A 17817-nucleotide genomic window follows, 5' to 3' on the forward strand; every position below is an offset into this window, starting at 1 on the left:
TAAACCAAAATAAAAAAAGGAAAAAAACTCAATAGATGCAATTACATTGCAATAATAATAATAATAATAATAATAATAATAATAATAAATCACACTGGTCAATCATTTCATTGTAATGACAAAACAAAACAGTACAGAACAGTACTGGGAAAAGGAAATCTAAAATTTTCAAGTAATCAGTCACATCCAGATAAATAAATGCATTTTGCTGCAACAATACTTTACAAAAATGACTGAGTCATTGCATCTTAGATGTTGACCACACAGAGTGTCAATATAGTGCGGCTATTCTGCATCTCAGATGTTAAATATACCTTAAAAGATGGCTGTTGGCCTAAACAGAGCTACCACCAAGAAAACTTGGACTCATAGAAAACTTTCAAGTGAGTGTTTAGAAATTTCAGGTGAAGAAATAAAAAAGCAAAAACTGCTGTTTGTGGTAAGATATTTCACCGGGAATGACTTATGTGAAGTTACAAAACGGTCTTAGTTTAACTATCAACAGAAATCCAAACAAGAAAGTTGAGTATTTATCTGTGTCTCTCAGTATGAGACTGCTGGGGTTTGACCTTTATGTGTTTTCCATTTAGTTCCATTCTGCCAGACGAGGTCATTTAGTGTCACAAAAAAAGTGTCCCTATCCATTCAAAAAGAATTTGGATCCAGGTTATCTAGGGACACCCTGCTCAGATCTTCCATTCACTGAAGTTAATTACAGGAGCTGCATTTGGCCAATAAACAAAGGGAAATCCGTTAATATATCTTTGAATGACCTTGTCTGGCATTAGGAAAATAGGTGATGAGTAAAAGTTGTATGCCCTCTGTTCTCAGTCAGATGCTGTCATCTTTGTCATTGAAAAAAACAGGGGCAAGTCAGTAAACTCAAATGAAGGGACATGGGTTACAACAGAATGGGCCCTGTAGGATTTTTGCTGTATGAAGTCTGGGTCCTAAAATTTTCAGTTTTATGTTTTTTCCATTCCACTGAGTATTTCCACTTTATTCAACAGTAGGCTAAAGAAAATGTAAAACTACAGCTTCCAAGAAATTCTTTAAATATTGGTGAACATCTCTCTGTCACAGTGTTAACAAATGATGAAATTATAAACTTAATGAGGGAAGTATTTTTTGCAGGGCCACTGCAGTGGATTTCATTACATTGTTCAGTTATTTTCTCCATCCAAATTGTAACCAAATCTACTTTAAAACGAAAGTATAGCAAACTAACATTGCTTTGTGATTTTTGTGTAAAAGTTACTTTGCCAGGAAGCTGCAAAGCTTCAGATATGTTAATCTTTTTCTTTGCCCCTTTAAGCCTTGAAATCTCACTATTTTTGCATGACTGATAATCCAAAGGGTGTGACGCACAGATGGTGTCAAAGGTTCAGTTCTCAGTAGGACCAATGCACTTTTTCTTAGTGTGGGACCCCACATTAACCCGATTTCCTTTGCATCAGCATTCGTATATCGTATAATTAAGTATTTGCAGGATTTATTGGCTCCACACATATTGTTCCCAGAATAAATTAGAGTAACTTCAGTTTTTCAGCCCTTGAACTTGTTGTGGCATTGCGCCATCTAGTGGAAAAACTAAAGGTTACTCTTTCAGTGGAATTTCAGTAGAATTGAATATAAAACAATTTACCGTAATATCTGTGTTTGGCCCAGGATAGGGTGTAGAATTTGGAATATTTGTTTTTCAGATCTTGGACATACCTGAATCTGGAAAACACACAACTGTTCATGCAATAGTCATGGCAAGCAATGCACATATAAGTTTGAATAACACTCTGTAAATCTCTTAATATTAATTAAATAGATTACAGTATAATAGAGTGCAGTAATGTTACATTCTTTCGTTAGCGAATGTCTCAAAAGAGGTTTCCCTCAATAAAAACAAACACAGAGTAGGTTTTTTTTTATATCAATGTATTAATGTTTTATTCTAATTACAATAAACAGAATATATCAGTCCCTTATTTGTACAAAAATACCTGAAAAGGTTACAATTAAGATTTATAAGCCATTCAACTATTTACAGATTGAAGCAAAGCACATTATGAATACAGGAGCTCTCTCTTACAAAAAAGAGATAAGTTACTGTTTTCTTTTTTGCATTCCCTGAAATACATAATAGTTTATATTTTTTTATATAGATATATTTTTTACTTTACTCATTTGTACAGCCATGGTATCTGGCATCGTGACAATGTTATGAAAATGCACAAGAACCAAGATGATAATCGATTCAATCCATCTTCGTAGGATTGGGGCCAATGCACTTTCAATTCAAAAAGTAAACTGAAACTGCAGCTGAAAATACAAGCATTCATTCTCGATCACGTTTCGCCAGAATCTTTTAGAGTGCCGTTTTCTGTTGCTGAATTGTATTCATTGAGTAGTACTTATTAAAATTGCAAGGTTTTCGAGTGTGAATGGTCCCCTCTGAAGGGTAGCTTTGTCTGTCATTCAGCCCAAATGTTAGGTCTTGTTTATGCAGAGAAAGAGGAGTCATCAGAGGCACCATCTGTGGTTAAAAGTTACCTGGCTACCAAAACTGACACTGTGCTACACTGTCAGTTATTTTATTCACACATCTTGAGTGTGTACTTGACCATCTCTATAAAACACAGCATAATAGAATTCAATGAATCAGATTAGATCATAATTTCTTCTAAATTACTAGAATTGATGGCACGAGTATTTAGCGTGTTTTATAAATTGTTCAGATGTTGTTCAGCCCAGTGTGATAACTGAGGCTGAATAGGTAACATTGTTTGATGGGGCTTTGAATCAGCTCAGGTAGCCAGGCAAGTATTTTAGGCTTTTTTATGAACAGATTAATCAATAATATTAAAAACACTGTTAAACTAAATGTACTCTTTAAATAGTACTGAATCTACTCAATTTTGCTGCAATGATATTTTCAAGTAATCACAACTAGCAGATGGGTGGTGCACATAATGGAGAGAAGTTAACAACTCCCAGCTTAATGAAACTAAAATATTCAAGAGTCATTAACATCCTGTACATAAAAGTCCTCGAGATCTGAAGGACCAGTAGTTTTTAACATGCTCCAAGTCAACCCTGAGCAACCCAGTTACATTCATCTCTGTGTAAAAATGTGGATATTCAAATCCCCTGATTTATCGGTCCATGTGTTCACTAATTGAATTTACTTTACGGCTTTTGCATTAGAGTAAATAAGATCCTGTGACACTTTTTATGAAGGTACTAACACTAACCGACCTGTCCCTCACATTAACATCTTTTGCCATTCACATCAGTCAGAAAGAAAAATGCTATTTGGGAATTCGAGAATGAGAGCAAAGTGGGTAGACTGAATCTGAATCTCAGGGGACTTAAATTAGTACGTAGAAATCACTAGCATCAACATTGCGCTGAGGTCATAATAGCTTAAGATGACTTTCAGCAACTACAAACGAATTTCTGTATTGTTATAATCCAGATTCCTCCAAATATCAACGTATCAGATATCAGATATGACAGACTCCCTACACAACAAACTCAAGTTCCACATTCATGCAAATGATAAAATCTACCTATTCATTTCAGTTTCTTCATCCTGAGGTCAATGCTGTAACCCATTTAACAATGTTGCTCTGGTAAGGTTTGGTTATGGTATGGTAAGTTCCCTGTTCATTGCAGTTTTAAGGGTATAAATTAACACAGAGGAAATTGTGACAATGCCTTATTATATGTGTGGGGCGATTGTTGGTATGCATTTCTTCAATTATGACTAATCTAGGCATTTCAAGATTTTCACTGAAAAGGTTTAACTTGAATGTAAAAAGGTTTTTTTTTTCTACATCTAAATTTCTACAATTCTTTCTTTAAGGAATGGCATTTTAACAATGAATTATGAGGACGCTGAGGCTTACTTGAGACCGATTTCCTACAACATTTGTGGCTTTGTTACTTCATATCTATTTTTTCTAGTTTAGGTCACCACAAGACAGTGATGATAAGAAAACTTGGGGCTTTTTTAACAAAAACGTGTAGAATTCTTAAAAGAAGATATTTTTATAAGTTGGGGAGAAAAAAAAAACAGTAATTAAAAAGGGTATGAAGAAACACCTGAGTGACTAATGTTTTGGGAAACTCAAGTGTTTTTTTCTTTGTTTTCAATTTCACAACATTCCCCCTGTCATCTACTGGGACAAAAATGTTAACACTATGGATGCCAGTGTGCTTTAAAACATCACTTCATAAGTCTTGTTAAATTATTCTTGAATAATCAAAACCAAAATAAAAAAAAGAAAGTAAAAAACTCAATAGATGCTATGACATTGCAATAATTATAATAATAATTATTATAATAATTATTATAATAATAATAAATCAATCTGGTCAATCATTTCATTGTAATGACAAAAAAAAACAGTACAGAACAGTGCTGGGAAAAGGAAATCTAAAATTTTCAAGTAATCAGTCACATCCAGATAAATAAATACATTTTGCTGCAACAATACTTTAAAAAAATGACTGAGTCATTGCATCTTAGATGTTGACCACACAGAGTGTCAATATAGTGCGGCTATTCTGCATCTCAGATGTTAAATATACCTTAAAAGATGGCTGTTGGTCTAAACAGAGCTACCACCAACAAAACTTGGACTCATAGAAAACTTTCAAGTGAGTGTTTAGAAATTTCAGGTGAAGAAATAAAAAAGCAAAAACTGCTGTTTGTGGTAAGATATTTCACCGGGAATGACTTATGTGAAGTTACAAAACGGTCTTAGTTTAACTATCAACAGAAATCCAAACAAGAAAGTTGAGTATTTATCTGTGTCTCTCAGTATGAGACTGCTGGGGTTTGACCTTTATGTGTTTTCCATTTAGTTCCATTCTGCCAGACGTGGTCATTTAGTGTCACAAAAAAAGTGTCCCTATCCATTCAAAAAGAATTTGGATCCAGGTTATCTAGGGACACCCTGCTCAGATCTTCCATTCACTGAAGTTAATTACAGGAGCTGCATTTGGCCAAAAAACAAAGGGAAATCCGTTAATATATCTTCGACTGACCTTGGCTGGCATTCGGAAAACAACAGATTTTTGCTGAAATGACACTGTCTGGGACAAGCTGTAGGCATATCCAGTGCTCTCAAACTCACTCAGTAAGAGTTGTTTGCCCTCTGTTTTATGTTGTTTTATGTTGCTTCCATACCACTGAGTAATTTCACTTTATCGAACAGTAGACTAAAGAAAGTGTAATGAGACCGGGTGAGATGGGCAGAGAAAGGAAAGAGGAGAATGAGAGGCATCATTTGTTTTCAATATTTTGATGTGTGACAAACTTCTTCCCTTACATGTTTTTTTCCCACACTGTAGCAGCAGCTAACTTTTTGTTGATAGTCTGTCTGAATTCATAAATAGGTGGTGTGCAGTAGGCAGTAGGTGTATATGTGATTCTGTTTGTTCACAGGCAGAGAACGGCTGCATTATGCGGAAAGTAATGCACAGAGTCTACTATCAGTGTGGAGTCAGAGCACACTAAACCACTTTCCTAGCCACATTTATGTCTGACACCATCTCAGTGACTTCCAGCAGGTAGGAGGCGGTTGCTGAAACATATGTGAAGAGAAGGTCAAGAACCAGGACAGGTGTTGCCCACAGGATCCACTGTATCTCCGGGCTGAAGTAGTTTTGTTTGGCAAAGAGTAATACAGATTGTGTTTCCTTTGATTTGCTGACAGTTATGTGGGTAAAACTCCTGAAGGAGATGCTAGTGGTTATCCTTCCCTGTGCCGTGGTGAGGAGAATCGGACAAAAAACTGATGATCTCCATTGTGCAACAGGTAGTTTTATGTATGCATTTGCCTGCAGCAAAAGCAAATGGATAAAACTACTGCATATGGCTGCACTTGTAAAACTGTCTACCTAATTACAATTGTTCTAACTTTATTACTTGTTATTTTACCCTGAATGACACCGTAGTTTGAATTATGCTTATTCATTTATGTGGAAGTTGCCTGGGAAATACTTTCAGGAACTGGAGCGTGCAATAGAATAACAAGTATAGTAAATAATGAAGAGTTGCAAATATCCAGAATGGAAAAAATGGACTTTAAACAAAACTACTGAAGAGAATATTGATAACAATACATAACTGCAATGAATGTATCAATGAGAAAAGAAATTAATTTCTGAGAGCGTGGACAATGCAGACTTTGTATTGTCCACTATTAAAAAAATATTTTGTCCTAATAGTTCCAGAATTTTCCTTAACCTTTTTCTCCAGGGTAGTTTGACTTGACAAACTTCTGATGTCTCCAAATCTCAAAAGGATTCGACAGCAATGCTCTTTCTGGTGCCTCAAATCTCATCCATGTTGAATGTGGACATGTCCTTGCATGCCCATGACACTAGAGGGCGGTGGCACCATCTCATGGTTAAGTAATGCTGAAGCGGAGAGGTCATGCACTTTCAAAGGCCACTCCCAGTCCGATGAGTGCAAAACGATCAACTCTCCTTCTACGGTATATTCTTTGAGGACGTGTGATGAAAGGTTTGAGAGAGACTACTGTTTGTTCTCAGACAGGAGAGGGGTCCAAACAAAGCTCGAACTGTCCTGCTGATTGTCCAGTTGAAGGGAAATGCAGTCTACACTTGAACTGTGAGATTAAACCTTGAAAGATTTTGGGTCCAAGCTTATCGATGACTGTGGATAGCAAGATTGTGGAAGATTTTGCTACAGCATTGACACAAATGGCAGTGTTCATTTCCTTTAAGTTCTCTCTTTCTGACTAAGGAACCTCGTGAGCAAATTGTGCATCCGACTCCTCAAACATCCATGCAAACCAAAAGAAATCCAACAAGTCAGCAGTCTCTGGCAGACTCACGACATTATAAAACAACGATGAAACATCTGTCAATTCACCAGCTTCTTATAAAGAAAAAAACAAAAGAACCACCCAACAGAAAGATTCTTTTTGTCTTGTTTGTTTTAGGCAGAGTCAGGTCAGGTGATAGGGGTCATGGGGTCAGATGATCCGAAGATGTCATAAGGCCACGACGGTGCAGGGGTGTTTGAGTTTACAAGGCAGCACTCCTCTGTTGAGCTGGTAGAACTCCACCAGCTGAATCAGGTCGGTGAATTTGGTGGCGCCGTCGTCAAGGCTGAAGAAGACTTGGCCGTCCTCTTCACACTGGCAGTGTCAGAGGGTCCGGGTGAGAGTGAGCAGGGACACACCACATGGCAAGAGAAAAGAAAGGACAAGGTGAAAAAGAGACCTAAAACAATGGGTTTACATGTTTGAGCTTTGTAGCAACAAATCATACTATATACTATATACTATACTATACTATACTATCATACTATCATTTTTTTAGTCTTATTTCCTACATTCGAGAGAGGCACTAGTCTCGAGCAACCTTTTTTATCCAAATTAACCAAATTCACATTATCCTTTTCATGTTTTGCAATAATAGTTTCCTTTGTGGCATTGGCATAACTCGCGAAAACATTGCTTTTCTACAGATGGCACAACAAAAATGGAAAATGGTTGGCAAAGAGCTAACAGATGCAACAATATGACCTGTGCGGGAGTACAGTAGCCATTTGCCATAAATCCTTATTGATCAACACAACAGTACATGTCAAGGCTGCTTTTATTGTTTCCTGAAAAAAAGAAACAGACATGTCACAAAAGTGACACAAAAGCATTTCTAAAAATTATTAAACACCACGAAATGCATACCGGTAGTATCTGGAAATGTTTGATTTTCTGGTGATGGCACAATGTGAGCACAAATGCCTTGGGGTTACTCTGACTGACTCTCAGCAGAAACAACCTGTGCAACAAGGGAAAGGAGAAAAGTGTGAGAAAAAATATTCAGTTGGCTCAACTTTAATGCATGAAGTGAGGAAAAACATTTAACTGCTGTCGTTTGTGTTTTATGCATATTCAGTGAATGGGAAAACTGCGTGTATAAAATTGCTCCAGCTCACTTACCCATCTACTTGTCCCTGCTGGTGGATGATGCGATGGGATTCCTCCCTGGATATCCTGCCATGGAACCACAGCTGAGCTATGTGGATAACTGCAGAAAAAAAAAAACAACACTTTAAAATACATCTTAAACATCTGTCATATTATTTGAACTAAAAAAAAAAAATGGAAAAAAATTAACAGTCAACTACTTTGCTGATCCTAAGGGTCTTTGCATTTACCTGAGCTTAGTGAGGAGTGGTGTAGTGGACTGTGGGATCCTAATATGTTCATTCGTTGACTCCTCTTCTGAGAGAGATGCCACACACAGACAACACAACAGGGGATTATTTCACGATCTGGTATAGTACATGACAGTTCAGAATGTTTATGCCTATTACAGTTTTTCTCAATTCGTGGTGCTGAAGTTTCACTTTTCTTAACAGTATAGAAAAAAATCTCAAGTTAAATGTAAAAAGTGTAGGTCATTTAAGAGGGAAGAACAGGTCAGATGTTGTTAATGTATTGTATAATTATTTTTTAAACTTAGATAAGACCAAAGTTGAACTATGCTTCCTCTACATTTGGTAAGCCTCAATATCATCTACGTACTGTCTTAATTATAATGACTTAATTATTGTGGATGACTTTAAGATTAGAAATGAATCCACTTTCCATGTTTTGATATCTGCCCCACAGCTATATACTTTTGTCAGCTCAAAATAACCGAAAAATCAACACTTACAACCAGAGGGAAATTTGCTCTGTATGAATATTTGAGCCAAATAAATAATGTAGAGATCTTGTGAGGTTTGCTCCTAGCATTGTTGACAGAGGTAACATAACAACCGAGATTGTGTCTCACCCTCCACGCATGTCCCTCCTCCATTGCAGCACTCTGAGCTTCCACAGGGTTGTCAATCACCCTGCCTATCCTCCCTGAGAAATCCATCGCCACAAGGGAGTTCTCTGATACACTCCGCTAGGGGGTGACAGAGTTACATGACAGTCAAAATGTGGATACAAAGACATACAGCTTACACAACAAAGGCAGCAGCAACACAAGTGCCATGGTACAATTAAAACGGAGACAAAGGCAGTGCAATAAAAAGTGGTGTGGCAGGGGTAAGTACTGTCGAATGCCATTTTCCTAAACTTGTCAGACTAGTTCGTTAGCAGATCTGTGAGTGTTTCAAGGCAATGTTGCTATGCTGACATGGGCGTTTCAGTGTTGTACGTTTTAAGGTGCTTCAACAGAATTTTAGAGGAAGAAGGAAACTTACCACAGGGGCTGAGAAGTGTGAAATTAAGGTTTTTCTTTGTTGAGGAATCTTGTAATTCTGGTACAATACAATCCCGTACTGTAGAGAAAAGGGAACCCACTGGTCAACCGACACTATCAAAATGCTTAATGAGTGGAAACAGTTAAATGTTTGCTGATAGTCTATCAGATGGGGTCAGAAATATTTTTTTTACTCAACTTCCCAACCCATTTCTGATTCCAGCCCAGTTAAAAAAATCTTGATTCCTGCCCAGAAACTCTGTACTTCCTGACCAAAGTTACTATACTGTGCTATAGTGTATACGGTGTGGTGTGATTTGAGAGAAAAAACACACCAAAAACTATGGTATATATTTTTGAGACTGTCGTGGTGTTACCTTAAAGAGCCGGAAGGCAGTCATCCAACAGGTCCTGCCCTGTTCATCCTCGGCACACAGCATCCTCAACTCCTTCAACTCCCCTCGACCTTTATTGGGCTGCAAATGAACATTTTTCAGAATCAGCACAGAGATAATAAATGACTCATTCCATGATACTGCATAGGTTTCACCACCACCATCACCTTTATCACTGATAGACTTAACTGAATTAACAAGGATAATGAAAGAAAAAATCCTTTAACTGTTGGCTCATCTACAAAATCTTTAACACCTAAAACTTAGAAATAAAAGAAAATATGAGGTAAAAAACACTATTCACAATTCAAACATGATTGAAAAATACAGCAATAAATCATCAATAAACCAGAGCCTCTGCACTCATATTTAGTACAATTACATGCCGACGCCCTTCTCGTGAGACAGGGAGCTGCGCAGGCTGTCAATCATTACTCAGCTCATGTTTCATCAGAAATCAGCTTTATCTCACCGCTTTGATCTGAGACTCACCTTGATGCAGAACCCGTAGTCTGTGGGTGCACCATGCTGCTTTTTGCCTGTGATGACAGTGAAGATGTTGCTGTCCTCTAGGTCTGCTAGTAACTGTAGATGTCTGGGCTCCTGGAGACAGAAATAATTAATGAGTCAGAACATCACAGAGAGACACAGCCTGGAGGTGTGGAGGTACACTGAAAGACAGAGACGTATACAGAGAGACCACCATCAATGACACACTGGGTTTTTTTTGAAGGCAATTACATTTAATCTGGAATATTTACTATGTTATTACTATAAAATCTTTAAATGGTATGCATATGAATTATTCAGTGGCAAAAAAATGACTGTAATTACAAAGCAAAGTAATTACAAAGTAATTTACGATTAAATATATTCTATCACTTGAAGATTAAAGATTGAGTTGCCGTTACCTTTGAGCTTCCTTTTGTAGAACAGTAGAGTCCTGAGCGCCGCAGGAACATGTAAACTTTCTTCCATGACTTCCTACCCACCTCCTTCACATAGAGATGCCCCTGGATCTCTGGACAGCTGCTGGTTGCTAGGAAGTTCTGAAAGAGGGAGCATGAAAGACATTAAGCAAAGGATCCGCACACAACATTTTGGATTTATTCTCTCTATAATGTTCTCAGTCAAGGTTTCTCTGCCTCAGGAGGGCAATGCTGAATCACACCTGAAGCCCATAAGGTCTCTTGTCACCGGCAATTGCTTTTTGTCAAAGACTAGAGCGTCATCTGGGCTTCCTGCATCAGTGCAAGACTGAGAGCTGAAGCCTTAGATGGGCAGCAGCTTGGATTCTTACACACCACGGTATCAACCACAACAAGGCCAGACATCGTGCTGCTGTCTGGATAAGCTACTGTCTGAAAAATCAAAGGGTGTAGAGTACTGAAGAGGGCTGACAGGATCCGGACACTGTCATGTGTGCATACACACACAGAGATTAGTATGTACAGTACATACATTAGTTATTTATGTTTTGAGCTGGGTCTGTAATTAACTTCTTCAGACATTTTTCTATCTGTTTTAAGGAAGACAAAGAAAAAAATACATAAACACGAAGTGTCATGTTATGCACTGTTCCTGCCAAGGCAAAGACAGTACATACACTGAGTCCACGTACAGTACATTCCTATCGGATTACTATTACCCTTAAAGCCTGAATTGTGTTGTGGGTATCTGAAGTATTTGGAATTTGTGGTTTTCATGTTTCATAAAAATATCACACCATGCAGTGGCAGATTATGTTATTAGAGTTGAATTGGAATCTGTGGCTTGCGGCGAGAAGGTAAACTGTTCCAGAGGACTCTTATATTTAAAGCACATGTATCCCAGTGTTTTGGAAACAACTTAAAATGGGCGTCACGCATGAGCGTTTTCCAACATTTTAGGAGCGCAGGTTCACATGCAACGTTCATTCAATAGCTTTCTTTTCGAGGCACTACATACCACTTTGCAGTGACATATGTTTCTTGCATAATAGTGAATATTGCCAGCACCTGGTTGAGCTCAGGTCATAAAGCATCTTGGTTTGGCCAGCACTCTAACTGAGTGCAAAGACCTTGTGTTTAGAATAAGTCAAACACTGGGAATTCCTGACACAACTCTGGCTGCCCCATCCCCATTCATTTATTGACTCCTCTATGTAGAGCATAACAGAGTGAAACGTCTATGCGATCAGCAGGGGAGTTACACTAAAAGCTTTCTGTGAGTGGCAAGGGTGAAGGGATGGATTCCGCTTGCGGTTCTGTCTCTGACGGCTCCATTACATGATACAGGAGAGAGCCAGACTGCATGTAAACCCTCCATCCATTAAGATCAAAGCTCTTCAAAGTCCCAAGAATCTTTTTGTCTGGGGTCCTCCTGGACTTTTTCTTTCTCATTTGTTTTTGAGAAATCACTATATGGCCTGTGAGTGGTCTCTGAGGCAGATAAGGAGTGTGACACACGTGCGAGAATTCATACTGTGCAGACAAATAGTAGGCAGGTGAAGAACTGTGTTTCTATTTCTGACTGCCTAATTCCATCCATCACAAGTGTCGGACCTGCGGTGCGAGTGCCGAGACAGTTATGTGTCAACAGGGGATCAACCGTAGTTATTACTGCAGGCTCTGACGAGACACACTGTCTAAGGGTCAGAGGTGAGGTACGTCTGCTTGGTTGTACACTAGGGAGCGGGTGCTGACTCTGAGGTAAGCCTAGCTGTGTGCATGTCAGAGAGAGGAGAGAGAATGAGAGAAGCAGACAAACGTGTGTGAGAGTGTATGTGTATGTGTGTGTGTGTGTGTGTGTGTGTGTGTGTGTGTGCTCTGTGTACCTGAAGGAGCTGAGATGGTGGAATCGTACGATTGGTTTCCTGGCACCATGCAACCATGTGCTCCGGGAAAAACGTCTGGTGGAAGAAGAAGGTGGAGAGAGACGGAGGCAGACAGACAGACAGAGAATGTCAGCCACTGTGACAATAATTATAGGGTAGGAATTTGTGACAGAAAAAGAAACGTCTCGCAATCTCATTACTACAGTCAGCTGTCATAATATTTCACAAGAATACAAAACAAAGGGAGACTTTTGTCACGGAACTTGCCTTTCATTTCCTCTGTGAAGCAAATTATCACTAATAAATCATTAATAAATACTATTACAACAGTAAAGCATTTATTTAAAAATCTCCTTTCCTTTGTCTAAGTGCTTTAAATACTAGAAAGAATTTGGTGTAATAAAGCTATACTTTTAGTGGTTGTATCTTGTAACATTTTGTTTCAAATGATCTAAAAAATAATAATAGTATTAAGGACCACAAAACTGTAAAGGCAAAATCCACAAGGAGCTTTTGCCATTGGTGAATTATTATTATTATTATTTTTTTTTCAGGCTATAGGTGCAATAGTATTCAACAAGAGGACATCAGCAGTGACACAGCATGTTAAGAAATGTCTGAGAGGAAGCAATTACCAAGGGGTTTCTGAAGAATTCATATTTGGCATAGTTCTTCCTGAAGAGGAATCTACTGTCGCTGCTCATAGAGGCCTGGACCTGAACCACCAGCTCATGGTCTTCTAGACAGCGCTCTGAGGTGAGACAGGAAGAGAGAGGAACCAGAACAATGATAGAGGTTATTATTTATTATTTAAACTGTTTCATAAGTTTCCCACATTTGCCTCACCAATACAGATAAGCTATTTTTGATAAACTCACAATAATATAAGGACTTCTGTCAAAAGCGTGAATAGTGACATGAATATCTGAACAAAGTAACCTTTAATATTACTATCGCAACATTTTGTTTTAGTGTGACACACAAGTACCATGGAAATCTCTAATGACCTGGGCAGATATCATCACCGTTTCTCGTAAGCCAGACACAAAGAGTTGAAGAAAAACAGGAAAACAAAACTGAAAGATAAAGCACACTCACTCAATCTCAACAAGTACTTTGATGTTTTTATAACCACAAGTAATCTTCTATGTATGATTAAAGACTTTTCTTTATAAAGTTAAGAAACAGTTTTAGGCAATACTGAATTCGGCTTAAAAAAGTGGTTAACAGGACTAAACAGCTCTAAAAATGATCCTGGGTTTCACTAGACTTGTTCAGTGGCCTAAAAGGACCTCTAAAATTGCAGACCGGTTTCAATGGTTTGCGCTCATCAAACCAGCTGTGACTGATGATTAGACCAAGGCCTTTCTCTTTTAATGTGAATAAAGGAGGATGTGATTCAGCTAAAAGTCTCCCCTTGAATAAATGTGGTCAGAGGTCCCGGTGATTTATATTCTCTGACTGTGATGCTGAAACCGGACATGACTAAGTTAATTCCAAAAGCCTTACAAGTTTTCTCTGTAGTGTCTTTAATAAAAGAAATCTTTTCTTTCCCCAGTAGATTTAATTAAATTTCATAACTTAACTAAAGTTTGCAACACCAGTACGGTCTGGTACCTCTTTTTGATGTGAGGAACTTAGAACTTATGTGCTTGCTGCACAGCTCTATCTCAAACCATTACGTCATTTCATGTGTCCCCTTGCTCTTCCTCTTTATTCCTCTGTCACGGTCTCTTCAACACTGTCTCAACTTCTTTTTCTTTCTGTTTCATCCTGTTGTCTGTCTGATGAGTCACTCATGTTCGTGACAGTGACTCACCCCGCCAACACTACTTCACTGTCCCAGAGTTGTTAACCTTTTCGAGCATACAAGTAGAGGTCAATGTCACTTACCTCAAAGGACCATTTCATCCTATTCAGAAGAATACCAAGAGTGGCCAGCAATGTACGGGAATAGGCCTCTCTATTCAAACACACTATTGTGCGGGTCTCTCTGAAACTGCTATTCTCGTCTACCACCCAACCACATGTGCACACATTAAGTATCACAGCACATACATGTGCAGTTCAGACTTGCAGTCTGTGCACACACACATGGGCACGTACACGCTCAAGCAGGAATCTCATGTACTGCCACATCTCATACTAAAAAAAAACAAAAGGCTAAAATTGGTTTTGAAAATTGAAACTATGCTTCAAAAGACTATACACACACATTACACTTATCATGTTTCTGGTTTTCCAGTGGGTCATTCAACACATGAGAAGTAATTTAAACACAGTTACAATTTATGACTCAAAAGCAACAAGCCACATTTAACAATTACAGGAAAGATCACGCAATCAGACAACTAACAGACCACCAACAAGCCAGATCACTGATTACAATATCTAAATTACTGTAATAAATATGTCTATACAATGCATACGATACACAGAGGAATAACAAATACCTCTGTAAGGAATTCAACCCCAAATATTTCCCTCCTTTGGCAGGTTTTTATTTTTTTTTTTTAGTATGTGCAGACACAAATTCACTTATGCACACATCTACAAACACACATGCATACGCACTTTGTGTTGGCAAAAGCATAACCCTTCAATTTTAACAATCAGCACGCTGCTGCTTCATCACATCTCATTTGCTGAAACTTCTAAACATAAATACGATAAGTACTTATTCCAGACCTGCAAAGAATACGGTTGCAGTACAGGTGTGCCAGAACAGAGGAAGGGCTGTAATAGAACAGAGTTCATCTGAGCCAGAAATTATATCATTCAAGACAAGCCAACCGAACTGTATTTGGCAGCGTCGTGTTGGCAGCACTGATGAGATATGTAATCAGATCAGGATGGATGGCGAAATATTAGCTTATAGCTTTGGGACCTATACTTTGAATAATGCAATATATTTTCTAAAGGTTTTCTCACATGACAGCAAAACAGCCTGTGTGTGGATATAAATATAAATTCTTGGAAAAACAGAAAATATATTGACACAAGTTGTCAGTTGAACCAGCACGAAAGAAATGTTTTTACATATGTTTTTCACCGCGTACTTCTACGTTTCACTACCAGGCACACTGCTCTGTATAAAACTACACCCCCTTCTCTCCCACATCTGTTAAACTGCACAGACATGAGCACAGAGCACAGGCTCAACTTGTCTTCCATAAGTGCTTTATAATCGCCCTCTCCTCAGGGGCAGGTTAGGTTTTCTAACGTTCAGCTGGCCACGACTTTCCAAACTTACTGTTGCGGTGCCAAGTGTAACGCAAAATCACCCTGACAAAAACGCAAAGCTCTCTTTCTACTTAATGTGGCAACAAGTCAAAATTCCTTGATTAAACAGCATTTTTTGACAACTGTTTTCTACTTTTTAGACCATTTTCGTTTCTCATTTTATTCTCATGCATTTAGTGTTCATAGATATAAAAAAACTAAATCTGCAAAAGCAATAGTGCTATGCTCAGTGAGCTATATTGTGAAACATACCTTTCCCCCACTTTTTCAAATACCTCAATCAGTGTTTGCTCCTACGTCTATGAAGGATTTGCTCTACAACACGCTATCTCTCTAACTAATAGAGACCAGCAAACTAAAATCTTAAATCTGTTATATCAAACTAAATGCTCTACTACTACACTCTTCCTCATTTCTGAGAGGGACCAGCAATCATCATACAGGCCTTTTTCCACCACATTAGTCCAGAGGTCCCTGTCTGATGCAGTAAGAGCTTCTATTTTCAGGAGAGTGGTGTTGCTGGTCTCGCCACTGAACCTCTAACCTCTAACACGAACAATATGCTTTTAAACTCCTCATCAATCATCTCCATCACCTCTCTGCTGTTTCATTTATAGTAATGGATCAATAACATTACACCAACTCTGATACTGAGGAGAGCACAAGTCGTCAAGGGTTTTATTACAGTGTTCATCAGTTACATGGCTACATCTCCTAATCAATAACCTTTTGTTATCACCATCTCTTCCTTTACCTTCTCATCTGCAGGCTTCCACTGTGAGCCCTTCATGTAATTCACCTTCAGTAACAACTGAAAAAAAAATTACATCATAATATAATCTTCTGCATTACAATCTTTCTTGGGACTCAGAGTAATCTGGGGTGGAACTGTACTGAATCTTCCCCTATATCCAGGATGATTTTAGACTAAGACCTGCATCCAAGCAATCTTGTGACCTTAAATGAGCCTGTCAGAGTTCAAAATATCAGTGATGGACATCGAATATCATATATGACACTCTCTTTTGCTTTGCTTTCTGTTGCCATCCTATTCATAAAATTTTCTCTAAACCACCAACAATGCTCAAAAGAGTCTAAAGAAGTAGGCTTCAGGCGGTAAAATTTATCAATTGCTGTGTTGGTTTGATTTATGAGATGGTACCAAAGAGACGATCTACTGGTTCCCCAAGTATTGGCAAGCTTTAATAAGGGCCCCTGGGAAAGGCTTTTCTCCACTTAGAGTAAGTCTGCGATTTACTTGCATGGAATAACTTTAGGAAACCTCAGGCTCAAACATACATCACCTTTCGTTCATTCATGCAAATAGCATCAGCTTTCATGATGACAAAGTTTAGGATTATTTATCATCTTACACTTTTAAATTTATCATCTAGAAGCAGCTGTTCCATCTCCAACACAACCACTGTACATTTAGGTCAGATATCTTGTGACTGCTTTTCTTTTTTTTTTTTTCAGCTTTCAACTGTCTCTTCACTACTGAATCAGAAAATCATTGGTCTGTCAGTACTAAAGCAACTCTGACCTCATGATCAATGCATTATTTATTTCCATCACTTTCTGTTTGCAAACAAGCTGATCAATACCCTTAACCTACTTACCTTTCAGTGACAAGCAGCTCAGTGTGTGTGCTCAATGTCTGCCTCCATTTTTCATGAAATAGCGCTGTCCTGCTTCTAATACTGCACTGCTACAGCAACTTTCACACAGCCAGTGTGTTGTACTTGATTAGATCATTGGACATTGTGCCTCTGTTCATGCATACGCTGTATAGTATGCGCATGCATTCATGCTTGAATACAAGCTTGCGTGAGAATATGCGCCTGAACTGTCTGCCCAAGTATGCGGGCACGCATGCATGCATGCATACATGTGAATACACCTGTGTATGTCAGTGATTGTATTGCATGTCTCAGCCCACCCAAAAGTCCATGAGTGTCTGTGTGGGCAAGTGAGAGTGTGCGAGCGTCCGTTCATGTGTGTTCATGTGTGCCTTTGTGTGAATGTGAACAGTGTTTTAGGCCTCCAGGGCTCTGCCCCTTACCTAGCCCTAGCAGCGGGTGGTGTTCGACAAGTGCCCAACTGTTGTCATCCACACAATGGCTTTTATAA

At 38.5% G+C, this 17817-nt stretch overlaps 1 protein-coding gene across 4 annotated transcripts in view; it reads right to left on the reverse strand.

Moving 5' to 3' along the window:
• Nucleotides 1-1943: 1943 nt before the first annotated feature.
• Nucleotides 1944-17817, reverse strand: part of grb10b (growth factor receptor-bound protein 10b) — a 67213-nt gene continuing 51339 nt past the window's right edge. For 3 of the 4 annotated variants that reach the window (XM_040116941.1, XM_040116940.1, XM_040116943.1), the window contains 12 exons: nucleotides 17750-17817; nucleotides 13080-13195; nucleotides 12445-12519; nucleotides 10541-10678; nucleotides 10122-10232; nucleotides 9612-9710; nucleotides 9236-9313; nucleotides 8818-8934; nucleotides 8195-8261; nucleotides 7977-8064; nucleotides 7722-7815; nucleotides 1944-7169 (listed from right to left, as the gene is read on the reverse strand). The exon at nucleotides 17750-17817 is cut by the window's right edge and continues 89 nt beyond it. In XM_040116941.1, coding sequence (XP_039972875.1) covers nucleotides 7023-7169; nucleotides 7722-7815; nucleotides 7977-8064; nucleotides 8195-8261; nucleotides 8818-8934; nucleotides 9236-9313; nucleotides 9612-9710; nucleotides 10122-10232; nucleotides 10541-10678; nucleotides 12445-12519; nucleotides 13080-13195; nucleotides 17750-17817 — 1198 coding nt within the window. In that variant the 3' untranslated portion in view covers nucleotides 1944-7022. The remainder of the gene's footprint in view (nucleotides 7170-7721; nucleotides 7816-7976; nucleotides 8065-8194; nucleotides 8262-8817; nucleotides 8935-9235; nucleotides 9314-9611; nucleotides 9711-10121; nucleotides 10233-10540; nucleotides 10679-12444; nucleotides 12520-13079; nucleotides 13196-17749) is intronic. The other variant, XM_040116942.1, reaches the window with a different exon arrangement.

This window comes from Xiphias gladius, chromosome 22 (assembly GCF_016859285.1).
Source record: "Xiphias gladius isolate SHS-SW01 ecotype Sanya breed wild chromosome 22, ASM1685928v1, whole genome shotgun sequence".
Taxonomy (NCBI): domain Eukaryota; kingdom Metazoa; phylum Chordata; class Actinopteri; order Istiophoriformes; family Xiphiidae; genus Xiphias; species Xiphias gladius.